Source organism: Peromyscus californicus, unplaced genomic scaffold, assembly GCF_007827085.1.
Source record: "Peromyscus californicus insignis strain IS unplaced genomic scaffold, ASM782708v3 Scaffold_2__1_contigs__length_46816999, whole genome shotgun sequence".
In the NCBI taxonomy this organism is placed as follows: Eukaryota; Metazoa; Chordata; class Mammalia; order Rodentia; family Cricetidae; genus Peromyscus; species Peromyscus californicus.
This window is the reverse complement of record NW_026294540.1, coordinates 41,733,014-41,748,814: the sequence shown is the minus strand read 5'-3', so window position 1 is coordinate 41,748,814 and position 15,801 is coordinate 41,733,014. Positions and strand designations below refer to the sequence as shown.

Here is a 15,801-nt window from a genome sequence, read left to right as displayed (position 1 = left end):
ATCTCTGTTTGACCTGTGACTGCATTGATGGAGGAATGCAGTATAGACGTGAATGCTGATTGATAATTTGTTTTCATCAGTAAGATGGTAGTAAAGCCATGAAAAATAAAGCATCTTGGAATTTTACTCATTCATCCACAACTTGGGCAACATTGACAAATAGGATAATTTTCAAATATTGGAAGAATACTCATTTTTTTGTGTTTTTTTAATAATGTAAAAACAACAGAAATGGCATATGTGTGTGTGTGTGTGTGTGTGTGTGTGTGTGTGTGTGTGTGTGTGTGTGTAGTGTTTGCATATATGTATGTGTTTTTGGCTAGGTATATGTGCCTGTGCATGTGAACACCAGTGAGTATGTGTGTGGAGGCCAGTGCAGATGTGTGTGGAGGCCAGTGCAGATGTGTGTGGAGGTCAGTGTAGATGTGTGGAGGTCAGTGCCGATGTGTGTGGAGGCCAGTGCAGATGTGTGTGGAGGTCAGTGCGTATGTGTGTGGAGGCCAGTGCAGATATGTGTGAACACCAGTGTGTATGTGTGTGAACACCGGTATGTATGTGTGTGGAGACCAGTGCAGATGTGTGTGAACACCAGTGTGTATGTGTGTGGAGGTCAGTGTAAATGTGTGTGGCAGTCAGAGGCTGACACCAGGTGTCTCTGTCATTCTTTACCTTATCTTTTAAGGGAGGAATATTACTTTAACTATGTAAACGTGTGTTGCATTTGTTTATGTTGGATTTGTTTAACGATGTGTTGTTTTGCCTGCCTAAGGCACCTGATTGGTCTAATAAAAAGCTGAATGGCTAATAGCTAGGCAGGAGAGGGATGGGCAGGGCTGATGGGCAGAGAGAATAAATAGGAGGAATCTAGGAACAAGAAGAAGACACGAGAGAACAAGGGAGAAAAAGGTGAAGATGCCCAGGGCCAGCCAGCCATGGAGTAGGACATACAGAATGGAAGAAAGGTAAAAAGTCCCAAAGCAAAACGTAGATGAAGAGAAACAGGTCAATTTAAGTTATAAGAGCGAGTGGGACAAGCCTAAGCTAAGACCGAGCATTTGTAACTAATAAGAAGTCTCTGTGTCATGATTTGGGTGCTAGTTGGTGGCCCAAAAGAAAGCCTGCTCCAGAGGGTCTAGTTTGCTAGGCTGACTGGCTGGCGAGCTCTGGGGTCCTCTTGCCTCCACCTTTCTTCACTGGTTACAAGTGCACATTGCCATTCCCAGTTCTCCCCTGGGTGCTGGGCATCTGCACTCGGGTCTTCTTGTTTAGTCTGTGTGACACTGAACTGTCTCCCCAGCCTCCAGTGGCGTACTTTTAAGTTGACTCCGCATTGACATGTTTACCTTCACTTTTGAAAGTGTAGTGTTGTGAATAAATAAAACACTGATTGGCCAGTAGCCAGGCAGGAAGTATAGGATAGGCAGGACAAACAGAGAGGAGAGGCTGGGAGATGGAAGTCTGGGGGAGACGCCAGCCTGCCGTCCAGGGAGCATCATGTAAGGGCAGCAGGTAAAGCCACGAAACACGTGGCGACATATAGATTAACAGAAATGGCCTGAGTTAAGTGTAAGAGCTAGTCAGTGGTAGGCCTGAGCTAATGGATGAGCAGTTTAAATAATATAAGCGTCTGTATGTTTATTTTATAAGTGGGCTACGGGACTGCCAGGGCTTGGCAGGACTGGAGAGAAAAACTAGCTACAGTGTAGACAGTCAACAGCAACAAAATGAGCCCAAGCCCGAGCTTACAGTGCTTGCTGAGTTCTGTGGTGTGGTTGGTTCCACTATGACAGAGTCGGCATCTCACTCCACTCTGTCTCCATGAGATGGGTCATTCCCTACATAACAGGTTTAAGAAGCTGCTAGAGCACAGACAGTGATAATCAGGAATTGAGGAGATTTTAAGTGTGTATACAGATATATATATATATATATATATATATATCTGTAATCTGTTTGTGAGGTTTGGTTTACAACTGGCTTATGGAGTTCTTGGAAATTTGTTTTTTTTTTTTTTGGTTTTTCGAGACAGGGTTTCTCTGTGTAGCTTTGCGCCTTTCCTGGGACTCACTTGGTAGCCCAGGCTGGCCTCGAACTCACAGAGATCCGCCTGGCTCTGCCTCCCGAGTGCTGGGATTAAAGGCGTGCGCCACCACCGCCCGGCCAAATTTAATAATGGTCTATCATAAGGCAAAAAGGAACAGTTTCTGTAGTAACCCTTGTAGCTTTCTTGCCATAAATGTGTCCATGCTAGGTCAAGAAAGAACATTGGCACCTCGGAAGTTGGGTGCCACGGTCCTGCTGGCCCCCAGTCCCGCCCCCCCTCCCCAGAGTAGCCAGCATCCTGTCTCCTGACGCCCAGTTGGTAGCATCTGGTTTGCAGCCCTCTGTTCCTGTGAACTGGATTTTTGTTTTTACCTTCTCTTTCTTTCTTATTCTTTTCTTTCTCTGGTTAGTGTATGCTTGTGACATTCCTCTATGCTTTTGCAGATACTGTAAGTTATTCTCATAGTTACATACTATTACATACAATTAAATCTGTTTCCTTGCTAGTAGATTTTGGGTTGTCTAGTCTGGATCTGTTGAATAGTGCCAATTTGGGTAGATTTTGTTTTTCCTCTTTGTGTATATGCATCCGTTTTTAGTGAGTGGTGGGCTCAAAGGAGATGTGTACGCCAGCCATTGGGAGGTCACACCAAATAGCTTTGCGAGCAAGTGTTTGCAGTTTGCCCTGTAGCTGACAGAATGCGAGCTGCAGGTCTCCACACTGTTGCCAGCGTTCAGCATGGCTGGTCTCTTGAAGGTGCCTTGTAGAAGTACTTGATAACTTAGGGACTGAAAACGGTTCATGTGTATTGGCTCTGTTTTGGTCAGTGATGTGTTTTAAGAACTGGCTTATTCTGGCCAGCAGACATCAAACCAGCCATCCACTTTTTCAGTTTCACCTCAGCTAATATGCAGTCCTGTGGGTTTTCATTTGTGTAATCCTGCGACATTTTTATCTCTGTAACTGTGGCTGAACTGCACATAGGTAGGAGTGGCACTATCTTTTTAAAATCCACATTGGTTTTCTTTTCCGATTTATTATCATCTTGGTCTGTGAGAGATGAGCTCTTAGGATAAGGGTGTGTCTCATCAGTGTGTTTTCCTCAGGGTGAGCTCCTTTACTGGATTGCACCCTTGCTCAGTGAGCATTCTCCAGTCTCTAGATTTTAGGATTTGTATGTTCTTGTTGAGCTAAATTTTTCCCAGTTTCAAGGCTATCATGTTGCCAAGGGTTTGTGAGCTCTTGTTTAAATGTGGTATTTTATAAACAGGAAAATTGAATGTGAAATCTTAGTAACCATATTTAATTTTTTTCTCCTTTTGCCTTCTAGCCATTCTGTACACTGCAGAAGTGTAAGCCAGAACCCAGGGAAGCCATTGGCCCTGGCCTGTTTGCCCTCTGCAGCCTGGGACGCAGCTCACATTATGTTCTCTGCTCAAAACCTTCCCCTGCCTTCCCTTAGCCTACCGGCCAGTGTCCCCACCAGTACTTACAAGGCCTGGCTGGCCTGTCTGCTGTTAACTCTTTGATTGTGCCCTCAGCCCACTGCTTGGGGTGCTTCTGTGTGCCCCCGTTCTTGGAACGTGTGAACACAACCACTTGACACGTCTGCTCTGGATGTTCTAACCCTAACTACTTCACTATGTGTGACTTGTGGACTGCGGCCTCTAACCTCAGCCTAAGCCTCGTGAGGGAGGGCAGAGGTCTCTGTTTGCTTGGTTGCTGTATTCTCTGTGCCTAGAATCGAGTGTGGCACGCTAAACGTGGTCATAAATACCGTGTAAAGAACGTGCATATTGGTAAGCATGCAGCTTGCTGGGGATTTGTTGTTACGATCTTGTGTCTCTCTCGGTAGGACAGCGCAGGGCACTGCACCCAGATCAGTAAGCGCTGTTTTGCGTTTATCTGCCTGCTTTACTTTGTGGAACAGTAGGCTATGGTGGGCTGCAGTTTGGGGGCTTGTCTAACATTTCCTGCATTTGCTTCTGCCGCGGGCTGGAAGCAGCCCCCATGTGCAGCAGTGTGCCCTGGGAACAGGCTGACTGCAGGTGCTGGCCTGCAGCTAGAGCGCCTAGGCTGCTCTTCATGCTCAGACAGGCTGCGGATTGTGTTCTTCGGCTTTCTCATCTGTGAGATGGAAGGAAGAACACCTACTTCATTCCTCTTTTAGAATGAATATGCTGATACACGCTAAGTTCCCAGGACACTGACACAGAGAGCGGAGTGGATGTGGGAGACTAACAACGACATGAAAAAGATTACACAAAATTCGTATTTTACAGAAGAGACTATGGGGCTGAGCGATGACTCCGTGGGTAAAAGCACATATTGCTGTCCTAGAGGACCTGGGCTTGGTAACTCCAGCTCCAGGAGGATCTGATGTCTCTGGCTTCCTCAAGCACCTGCACTCATGTGTGTACACACACACACACACACACACACACACACGCACACACACACACACACACTTAAAAATAAAAATTTTTTTTTTTTGTTTTGTTTTTCGAGACAGAGTTTCTCTGTGTAGCTTTGCGCCTTTCCTGGAACTCACTTTGTAGCCCAGGCTGGCCTCGAACTCACAGAGATCCGCCTGGCTCTGCCTCCCGAGTGCTGGGATTAAAGGCGTGCGCCACCACCGCCCGGCAAAAATAAAATATTTTAAAAATATAATTGATATATTGAGGCTGAGAATGTAGTTCTGTGTTAAGAGTGCTTACCCATGCCGGGCGGTGGTGGCGCACGCCTTTAATCCCAGCACTCGGGAGGCAGAGCCAGGCGGATCTCTGTGAGTTCGAGGCCAGCCTGGGCTACCAAGTGAGTCCCAGGAAAGGCGCAAAGCTACACAGAGAAACCCTGTCTCGAAAAACCAAAAAAAAAAAAAAAAAAAGAGTGCTTACCCAGCATTTATAAGGCCTTGGGTTTGATCCCCAGCACCAAGAGAAAGAGGGAGGGGGAAGGGAAGGAGGGAAGGATAGAAGGAAAGAAATAATGAAATGTTCAAGAAATTTTGCACTAGTTTTTGGCAACTGGCCAGGCAGTAGAGAAGAGTAAGCTGGACATGGGAAAAGCAACATCACAGAATGGACCACAGGCCATCTACAGTTCAGCTAGACATTCTGTTCTTGACTGTACATTGCCTGACAAGAAAGTCGGTGTCTTTGTTGAACAGGAGCTGTTGTTAGGAAATCCTGTGCTGATCTGAAATCCACCTCTCCTGTGTTTATACTAGCCCTGGCTCTTCTTCCACAGTGACAGAGCGGCTGGTGGGTGGTATTGCTCCAGTAGTGTCCCCTCAGCTCACGTGGCACATGTTTCCTGGAGTCCTCCTCCAATGGCATGACATGTGAGCCATTTATCATCTGGTCATCGTTCCTCCGTATAGTTCATTCAACAGTGTTTCTGTAAAACACACGGGGCCCAGAGCCAGTAATGGATGGGATCTCAATCACTTAGTCCCATAGTGCCAGAAGCCGCAATGGCAAATGCAGGTACTATTTGCATTTGGGGACAGGCTGTGCCAGTCATTGACTGCAAGCTATAAATACTTGATTCATCACCCAGAGCCTCCTTTCCTTCAGATAGAATGACTAGGCATTACTCATAAAAGATCCTGAAGGAAGTTGTCTTAATTTGAATAATTGAGAAATTAGTAAAACGCTAAGTATTTTGCTTTAATGAAAAAAGTATGCCAGCCTCCATACTATCAAATTCTTGCTAATTCTGACCTTAACAACGGGTGCACAAATCTAAGGAAAGACTTCGAGATCACCCTGTAACATTCCAGCCTAGTGTTAGGTGTAAGTCATGACGTCCCAAGAGGTAGTCTTAGTTTTATTGCTTGAAAGCTGTCCATTTCATTAACATGTGCAGTTGGTCGGCGGCCTCACTCCGGCACACAGTATTTATATTGCCTGCTCCTGTTCTAATTTACGTTTGTTAGGAGGACAGTTGCTGCCCTTTTTTACTGATGATTTTTTTTTGGCTTCACTAGGTTTACCGCTCTCTCTCATCTCCATCTTGATTTGATTTGGCCCTCACTGGGGGAGTTCATCTCTGTGGGGATGTACTGGGCAGGACCTTCAGGGTCTCACACCCACTTCTCCTCCTCTGTACTGAAAGGCTTTTTCAGTGGTTCCTCTCTACCCCAGCATTCTTCTCCATGGCAGCAGGGAGGGTCGTCCAAAATGCAGGTCACATTATGCTAATCCATGCTCTTTTTCATAAAGGCCAAACTCAGCTGCTGCCCATTTCTTCAGGCTCTTCATTCAGTCACATTGATGACTCGCTTTCCCCCCTGGACTGGATGCTCAGTGAGGGCAACACATGCATCTTCATCCCCTGCCCTGAAACCACACTGTGATCAGACAAGCTATATAATCACTGCTCACAGCTACTTTCTTAGAATTCCATGATTCCTGCTTCTTTGAGACAAAGACGGGGCATTTCCTTCCTCTTGGTGTGCGTCAAGTCTCCCTGTTATGTGGACATTTATGTGAAAGGAAAATCTGAACTTCATTTTAATTTGGCAAGTCTCAAATTACAAAGGCTTGCGAAGGCTTGGTAGGAGCAGATAGGTTGGTTTCTGTTGCTGCCTGTTGCTGCTTTGTTTCTAGAATACTCTAAAATGACCACAGAGTTCCCAGGGATTGGCTTGAATGTGGCTTGTAAGCCGTGGCCTAGCCATGTCGTAAAATGTGATCTGAGGCAGAGCTTGATTTATATTGGCTGAGGTTGGGTTGTGTCAGTATGCCAGAAGTTTGCTCACCTTAAGAGTCGGTTTTAATATGTGCTATCTCAACTGCAAGGGCCTACGAAGCATTCAGCCAGCCCTACTGTTAGACTGCCCATGGAAGTAAATCTTTGTCATCAGGTCACCAGAACACTGTTTGGCTCTTCACCTAGTGGCTCAGAGGACCAGAGCATCTGCCAAAGGAGCCATTTGGTTCCCTTTGGGTACTGCGTGTGCCTCTCTGTTTATCTCTCAAGTACAACCGGAGAAGTCCATCGTGTTCTGCTGTCTCCTCATCGTGACCCTTTGCCTTTCATTTTTAGATCAGACAGAAAAGGGGCCGATGCCCTGGACACGGCATGGCTCTGCTCATTAAAGCTGTTGCTGTGGTTGAAATGTCTGAGAATAATCGGAGCATTTCCACATTCACCTCCTCAGCACTGAATGAATCCTGGCAGAGCCCAGGAGCTCATAGAGCGGTAGCCTAGAATTCTTTTTTCCTTTTTTTTTTTAAGCCACAATATTAGTAAAAGAATTTAAGGTAGATCAAACATTTCCTTAGGTCTTAATACTATGAGTGAAACAAGGTCCTCTGGGCATGAGCCTGGAAGGTACTGAGCAGAAGAAAGAGGCGGGAGAGATGAGAGGGAGTTTGGACGTTGTTACAGCATGGGATACCATGATGAGCAGTTCTGTGATGGGGCCCAGAGAGCTGTCCTGACGGAGACCACAAGTCCCAAGTGGTGGCCTAGAGTGGCAAAGGAAGGCTCTGGAAGTGCAGGAAAGTCCCAGCTCCATCTTGCCTGGAGCCTTTGTTCTGAAGTGTGAAGCAACGCAGTCAGCTGTGAGCTAGGATAGCCGTAGAAACATGTTGCTTTAGGAAGGCAGGAAGGCCTGAGCCACATTTTCTGCCCCAAATGTACTGGCGAGTCAAGTCGGACTTAGCCCTACACTTAGTCAAAAGGCTGAGAAGCATTTAGCTCCTTGGCTTTTCTGAGGCCCAATTTCCTTATCCATAGAAAAGGAGAAGCAGTCTGTGGTGTGGGGCTGGCACATCAAGTGAGATACTGTGTGAGGTATTCTGCTGTAAGGCAAGTGCACAGTAATGAATTTTCTTCTTGCACGTCACTTGTCTGTTTTCTAGCAGAGGGGCAAATCCTTTGTATCCAGTGAGTCAGGGGCAGGCTTCTCCAGACCGCTGGATCCAGTAAGGGTTAGCAAGGTCCTACCTGCAGCTGTCTCCAAGAATGTAGATGTGAGGATGGTCTACTTCGGATGAATTAATTGGGTAGGATGGCATCGAAGCAACCAGACGATACTATTTTAAATAGTAAGAGAAAAATATATTGTTTTTCGAGAAAGGGTTTCTCTGTGTAATAGCCCTGGCTGTCCTGGAACTCACTGTGTAGACCAAGCTGTTCTTGAATTTACAGAGATCCACCTGCCTCTGCCTCCCGAGTGCTAGGATTAAAAGTGTGTGCCACCACGTCCTTCATAAGAAAATATTTTTAAAGAGATTACTCTGGGCTGGGAAGGTAGCTCAGTACTAGGGTGCTTACTCAGCATGCATAGGCTCTGGATTCCATCCCTGGTCCCTGCTGTCTGCATACACAGACACATAAACACATGGACACACATGCACATGCACATATACATACATATACATGGACACACATGTATACACATGCACATACAGTCACATTGTGTGTTGAAAACCTAATGATATCAAAGTTATTTTGTTACTGACCATAACCTTTTCATTCCTACCTCCAGGGAAGGAAAAACATGCAAGACGGTGCAAGTGACGGTGACATCCCCAAATTTGACGGCGCTGGATACGATAAGGATCTGGTGGAAGCCCTGGAGAGGGACATTGTGTCTCGGAACCCTAGCATTCACTGGTGAGAGTCCTGAGTTACAGTAGAGAAGAAAACAAGTCATAAGGCTGGGTTGTGTGGCTCTTCCCTCCTCCCCATCGATCTCCCGATAATGCCTTGTCTGTAATAACAGTTCTGTCAGAATCCAACAGAGGAACGTGACATTTCATTTGTTGTTGACATGCTGACAAAGTTTGCTAACTGCATAATGTGTTCTAATTAGTGACCCAGTGTGTTTTCACTGGCCATTTTTAATAGTAAGAGTTAGAATACAGCCTTACTATAAGATAATTTTATGAGTCAATAAATTTAAAGTAATTAGCTGTGGCCATAAATCAGAGGTGTCTCTGAGTAAACGTGCAACTGTTCTCTCAAAGGGATGACATAGCAGATCTGGAGGAGGCTAAGAAGTTGCTCCGGGAAGCTGTTGTCCTTCCCATGTGGATGCCTGACTTTTTCAAAGGGATTCGAAGGCCATGGAAGGTGAGCGTGTCTGACAGTCTTGAAGTGGGGATGCTTCATAACAAAGGGCAGCCTGCTGTGGATCTGTCTGTTACCAATGTTGGTACGCTGGGCAGCTCACATCCCCTCCACACCTGCTTGTGAATTTGTAGTGAGATGTGCTGCAACCACATAGCAAGAGAGATAGGCTTAGAGCAGTGAAGCTACCATCTTCCAAGTCATGTGTTTTCAGTTGCTGAGCTAGAGGTTAATTTTAAGAACTTTTGGGTGTCTATTTCTGTAAATAAAAAGTTAAACAAGTTAAATTATGTGTATCTCTGTGTCTGTGTATGTGCATGTGAGTGCAGGTGCCTGCAGAGGCCAGAAGAGGGCATTGGATCCTCTGGAGCTGGAGATAAAGGTGGTTGTGAAATGCCTTATGTGGGTGCTGGAAACTGAGCTCAGGTCCTCTGCAAGAGTAGCACATTCTCTTTACCACTGAGCCATCTTCCCAGCGCCAGCAGGGTCGTTCTAAGTAGTCCACAGAATTATAGGATTGTCTCCCCTTGAGTTCAGGAAAAAGGGCTCTTTGCTGCCACGGCTTCTGTTTCCTCTCCCCTTTCTTCCTTCTCCCCTCCTTTTTCCCTCCTTACCTTTTGTTTTACCAGACAGGATCTCTTCTGTGGTCCACACTAGCCTCCATCTCTGAACACTCCATGTACACTACCCACGTGCCAGGATTATGGGTGTGAGCACCATACCTGCTCAGCCATTTTTTATGAGCTTATCTCTGGCCATTTCTGACCTGAAACACCTGGAGAAATCACTTTTATCATCTTCTTGTTGCTCTTGCTAAATACACTAGTCACACCATGACAACCGAGTTTATATTTTGCTGGGGATCCTCATGTACACCAGCGTGATCAGTTGATGATAGTTTATGAAAAACATTTAAATCCAGTATGTTGCTTGATTCCTCTTTGGATTTTCAGGGTGTGCTGATGGTTGGACCTCCAGGGACTGGGAAAACCATGCTAGCTAAAGCGGTTGCCACTGAATGTGGGACAACCTTTTTCAATGTCTCCTCTTCCACACTGACTTCTAAGTACAGAGGCGAATCTGAGAAGTTGGTCCGTCTGTTGTTTGAAATGGTAAGTGTGCTGTTTGTCTGTCTGGGCCTGTGGTTCGTCATACCCAGGTCTGCGCCCCTTGTAATCTTCTGAAAGAGTGGTGTGGGTGTATTGTGCTAGCTGTGGGCACATTAGTAGTAGTGGATTTTGTGGAATACTTGGTGTGTCTTCAACATATCTTTCTCTATGAGGTGAAAAAAGGCCCTTTAGCATCCTGTCCAATGAGGGTGATTGGCATTTTGGATGTCTAGTGCAGTGATGGACAGAAGACTTTTTAAAACCAGCTAGAGGTGCATCTGTCAGTAGATATTGATTTATTTAAAATTGCTTCCAGTAAGGTTTTTTTTTTTTTTTTTTTTTCTTTCCATGGTGGAATCTCTCATCCTAAAACTAGAAAGAATTGCCAGGGTGGTGCCACATGCCTTGGGAGGCAGACAAGTGGATCACTTGAGTTTGTGGCCTGTGTGGTCTATATAGCCAGGTCCAGGCCAGTCAGGACTACAAAGTAAGATCTGTCTCAAAATAATAATAACTAAAACATAGAAAAAATAGTGTCGAATCTCTGTGTATCTTTCACCCACTGTCACCAACTGTGTAGGTTTTAATTTTGGATTTTTTTTCCTAAAAAGATTATCAGGGACAAGACAGGGGTAGCACTTAATAAACAGAAATTGAAGCTTTCATTTGCTGCTATTTTAGAATGACTTAAAAATACAGAGTGCTTTATGAGATCGCTGAATGATTACTTTCAATGTTTTCACCAAGGCTAGGTTCTACGCCCCCACCACGATCTTCATTGATGAAATAGATTCTATTTGCAGTCGAAGAGGAACATCGGACGAGCATGAAGCAAGTCGAAGAGTCAAGTCTGAGCTGCTTGTCCAGATGGACGGTAACTGACATTTAAAGACTCTCCCCACGATCACTCCTTCCAGCATGGCTGGACTCAGGCTTTGTAAGTTCTCAGTGAGGATCAGGAGGCAGCTGGGAGTTCTTTTTAATCACTTGCTCATCCACCCACTTGTTCATGTATCTGGAAGTACTCATTGAGTACTCGCAGTGAACCATGTGCCAGTGTCCAGGTTCTAGGCTATGGAGCAAGGCACTACTCCAGCCACCAAGGGGTTTGCTGGCAGAGCCAAGGCTCTGAGGTGTGACTGGGAGTTCCTGGGCCTCCAGACCACCAGAGGGCTTCACAAGGGCTCCACAGTTTCAGTAGTAACATCAAGGCCCGATTACTGGTTGCTTTAATCTTCTCACAAGTCTGTAGTAGAGTATCCAGGGTCCACAGAACCTGCAGAGTCCCAGAGGGTGGAGGGCAGAAGCATGTGGGAGAGTGCAGCTGTTCTCTTACTCACTCGACGTCATACCATTTAAAAAGTCTTCTAGCCCGGCAGGGGTGGCCCATGGCTTTACTCCCGACACTCAGGAGGCAGAGGCAGGCTAATCTCTGAGTTCAAGGGCAGTCTGGTCTACAGAGTGAGTTCCAGGACAGCCAGGGCTACACAGAAAAACCCTGTCTGGAAAAACAAAAACAAAACAAAACAAAAAAAGGTCTTTAATTAAGACTTGGGAGGTTTTGAGAACTATGATTGTTTTTCATAAGATAAATCTTAATTAGATGAGTCATGGAGTCTTATTTTTACAATGAATTAATACTTGGAACATTCTATCTGTCTGTCTGTCTATCATCTATCATCTGTCTACTTATGGTGCTGGGCTAGAACTTGAAGCCTTGTGTCTGATGGGCAGGCACCACTGAGCCACTCCCCTGCCTGTCCATGTTTTGTTTCTAATGGAAAACACTGATAGACATACTCCACACTGTGATCGGGATTTTTAAGAGCATCAAAGGTCTTGAGACCAAAACCTTTGAGACCAACTGCTACGCCAAAGGCAAACAGCTGACCAGAAGTCACACAAGGTTCCTCTGTGGCAGAGGGAACTCTGGGTGTAGCAGTCACAGTGGTCAGGAGGGGAGGGCTGCCGCACGGGCGGCAGAGGACTTTGATACACGGCTGGAATTGTCTGGGCAAAGAGGAGAAGCATTTGGGGAGCCATGGGGAAAGGAGAGTTAGGGGCTTAGCTCTTCTTTAGACACATCTCAGTCTTGTAGTTGTGTGTAGACAACAGGCGGTCTAAGCAATCCACATGAAAAGATAAAAACATGTCTAAAATGTTCAGCACGTGCTGTTTTTGATCATCCACCAGTTGTGGACTCCGTGTCTTAGTTACTGTTCTATTGCTGTGAAGAGGCATCACGACCAAGGCAACTTTAGAAGAAAGCATTTGACTAGGGCTCGCTCATGGTTTCAGAGGGTTAGTCATTATTATGCTGCTGGGGATCCCAGCAGGCATAGTGCTGGAGAAACACTTGAGAGCTCACATCTGATTTGCAAGTTACAGGCACAGAGAGAGAGAGATGGAGATGAGACTCTGCCTGGCCTGGACTTTTGACACTGCAAAGCCCACCCCTAGTGACACATCTCCTCTAGCAAGGCCACACCTCCTAATCCTTCCCAAAAAGTTCCTGTAACTGGGGACCAAGCATTTAAACATAGGAGCCTATGGGGGCCATTTTCATTCAAAACACTACCCTTAGGATGGGTACTTAACATCACATGGTACACAATGCCAGGCACTGAGAGACCACAGTGGTGCTATGTGCTCGGAGACCTGTCCCTCAGTCAGTGTGCCATTTCAACTCTTGCTTATATATGAAAGGAAGGAATATGTTTTATTTGGGGGGAAAGCATTGCAGAAAACATGAGGTATTTAAAATTGGGGCCAGGGCATCACTGAATATACATTCAGCCGCAGGATTTCATTGAATAGTATCACTGCTTGTTAGATGGAGAGATTTATTCCTCATAAGAATGATTTAAAAAGACATTTAGTAATGATTTATTTATTATGCATGTTGCATTGGGCTGCTCAAAATATACTACTTTGATAAACGTCATGTTTGTGAGCTACCGTATGAATAACATTTCCTGTGTGTTGCCCAGAGCCAGTTGTACACTCTCAGAGGTGTTGTTGTTGTTGTGTTTTTAGACACGTTCTCTTTATTTTGTAGATCTAGCTGTTCTTGACTTGCTACATAGACCAGACTGGCCTCGAACTCACAGAGATTCCCCCGCCTCTGCCTCCCGAGTGCTGGGATTAAAGGCGTGCACTGCCATGCCGTGATAAAGTTTTTAATCCTGTAATTTTAATTGTGAAGAAGCAGTCAATGCACACAAACTCTGGTTGTTCTGATCATAAAACACTGTGCAGTGTGTCACCTGTTCTCACGTCCTGAGAAAGCCAACGAAATTAAACCCAAAACTAAGAAGGAAAAAAACAGGCCATTTATAGTGAAAACATTGAACTAAGTGGACCCTAGTTTGAATTTTCAGAAGCAACGTGCACTATTTTCCTCCATAAAGGCTGGAAGATCCCTCCTTGGGTGTCAAATTCTTTAGCTCCTTTGTCCTGTTCTGTGTTGGTGTCTGGTTTTCCACTCCATCCGGTCACAGACACGGCAAGTTGCTTCACTGAGGCTCCACCAAGAGCTGTGGCTGACACTTAGGCTGGCTGAGGGCAAGGGCTGAAGTGGCCGTCACAGAACACTGACAGCCCTCTCCCTGCACAGGAGTTGGAGGAGCCTTAGAGAATGATGATCCGTCCAAAATGGTGATGGTTCTGGCTGCCACTAACTTCCCATGGGACATCGATGAAGCTTTGCGAAGGAGACTGGAGAAAAGGATCTACATCCCTCTCCCAACAGGTATGATGCCTTCCTCTTACTGGATCTGGAACTTCCTGTCATTTCCTGTTAACCCTTCTCTATTTATTTATGTAAATCTCTGTCTCACTGTCACTTTGTCTGCAGAGCTCTGTGGCATTAGGCGGCCAGTCCGAGGGACGGAAGCAGGCCTTGTGACCACTTTGCATTTCAGAGAAACCCTTAGCCTCACAGCAGTATTTGTGCTGATGAGTTTGGTAGCACTCGGGTTCTTACTTCTAAAATTGGATTTCATTGACCCTAATTTAAATAGTAAAAAGTTGTCTTGGGGAACTTTCAAAAGTGATTTTCTCTGGAGTGTTGAAATTTTCTTAAGCTGTTTTTATTTTTTCCTTTGTGATAAATATGTATAAGTGAGAGGTGTATGTCTTGTGTATTATGATTGGATGAGTTCTCTGAAGTGTGTTGTCAAGTTGAATCAGTGTGGTATCCTAGACAGGCTCTGGGAACTTCTGTCACCCAGAAGGCTTCTGGGTGCCTCAGTAGTTCATCTAAATCTCGGTTGCATAAGCGATTTGCCTTGTCCTCCATCACCACAGACCAGTTTCTCCCTTGCTGAGCTTTGTGTAAACAGTGTGGTGACAGCATACAGTCCGTGTCTGGTGGCACTCGTCCTGCAGAGCGTCTTTGAGATTTGCACACGAGTGCACCTGCCAGCTTTTTCTTCTCCGTGTGATGATGTCACTGTGTGCTGATTCCCCTGCTGATGGGCCCAGGAGTTGCTTCTAGTTTTGGCTCTTCAGAGTAGAGCTATAAAGCTTATACATATTTTTACGGATGACTGTTTTCAGGTCTCTGGATAGGATGAATGGGCCAGCTCAGTCGTTGGGGAGGTGTATGCTTAACTTTATAAGACTGGTGCCCTGCCCACCTCTAGCCAGGCACCTGTACTGCCCTTTCTAAGAGAGACCCAGCTGACTCCGGGGTGGCTGCGCATGCCTGCCTGTAGCTGCTGTGGCCGGTGTATCCGTTTGACTTGCTCTGCTCGGTGTGAAATGCATCTCGTTATGGTCAATTTGTGCTCCTCTGATGACGTATATCTTGAGCACCTTTTCAGGAACTTATGTAGTGTGCCCCTCATTTTATACTATTTAATGTTTTATTAATACTTTATATAAATTCTCTTTACTTACATTTTTATAATTTTCCTTCCAGTTTGTAGTTTAGTTTCAATTTTCTTAATATTATTTCTTGATAGCCAAAGTATTTTAATTTGGCTTTAATTTGTAAAGACCTTTTTTGAGGTTTTTTGTTTTGTTTTTTATTAGTAGGGTTTCCTGTATCTTAGGAAGTATCTGCTTACCCCTAGGCTGTAAAGCTTTCTTCTTCTGTTTACTTCTAGAAACTATATTTAGCTCTGTGATTCTCCTTGAATTAATTGTATGCATGGTAGTGGGGTAGGCTTTTATTTTTCCATGTGTATATTCAGTTCTAGTACCATTTGCTGAGAGGAATTTTCTCAATTCATAGAAGTCTTAAAAACTGGCATCTTGCAGAGTATATTCCTGATAGTAATGGAATTGAATTAGGAACTAACAATAAAGTATGTAGACTACCCCCAGTATTTTACTGCTGAACAAGTTAGCTCTGGATAACAGAAGAACCAAAGAAAATTTGAAAAATTGAAAATATTATCTTGGTAGAAAGAATATGTCACACTGACTATTGTGATATGAAGCCGACATAGTTGTTTTAAGGTCTGTAAATGTGTGTGTTAAAAAAGTTTGAGTAGGTCTATGTTAGCCTTGAAACAAATGAAACAGAAATTAGTCTCAGTACGTAGGAAAAATAAA

General features: G+C 45.0%; 1 protein-coding gene across 5 annotated transcripts in view; it reads left to right on the top strand.

The window, feature by feature from the left end:
• Katnal1 (katanin catalytic subunit A1 like 1) overlaps positions 1 to 15,801 on the top strand; it is a 53,526-nt gene that overhangs the window by 26,933 nt on the left and 10,792 nt on the right. For all 5 annotated transcript variants that reach the window (XM_052754559.1, XM_052754562.1, XM_052754557.1 and 2 more), the window contains 5 exons: positions 8,547 to 8,674; positions 9,028 to 9,133; positions 10,084 to 10,242; positions 10,987 to 11,113; positions 13,856 to 13,990. In XM_052754559.1, the coding sequence (XP_052610519.1) occupies positions 8,547 to 8,674; positions 9,028 to 9,133; positions 10,084 to 10,242; positions 10,987 to 11,113; positions 13,856 to 13,990 (655 nt within the window). The remainder of the gene's footprint in view (positions 1 to 8,546; positions 8,675 to 9,027; positions 9,134 to 10,083; positions 10,243 to 10,986; positions 11,114 to 13,855; positions 13,991 to 15,801) is intronic.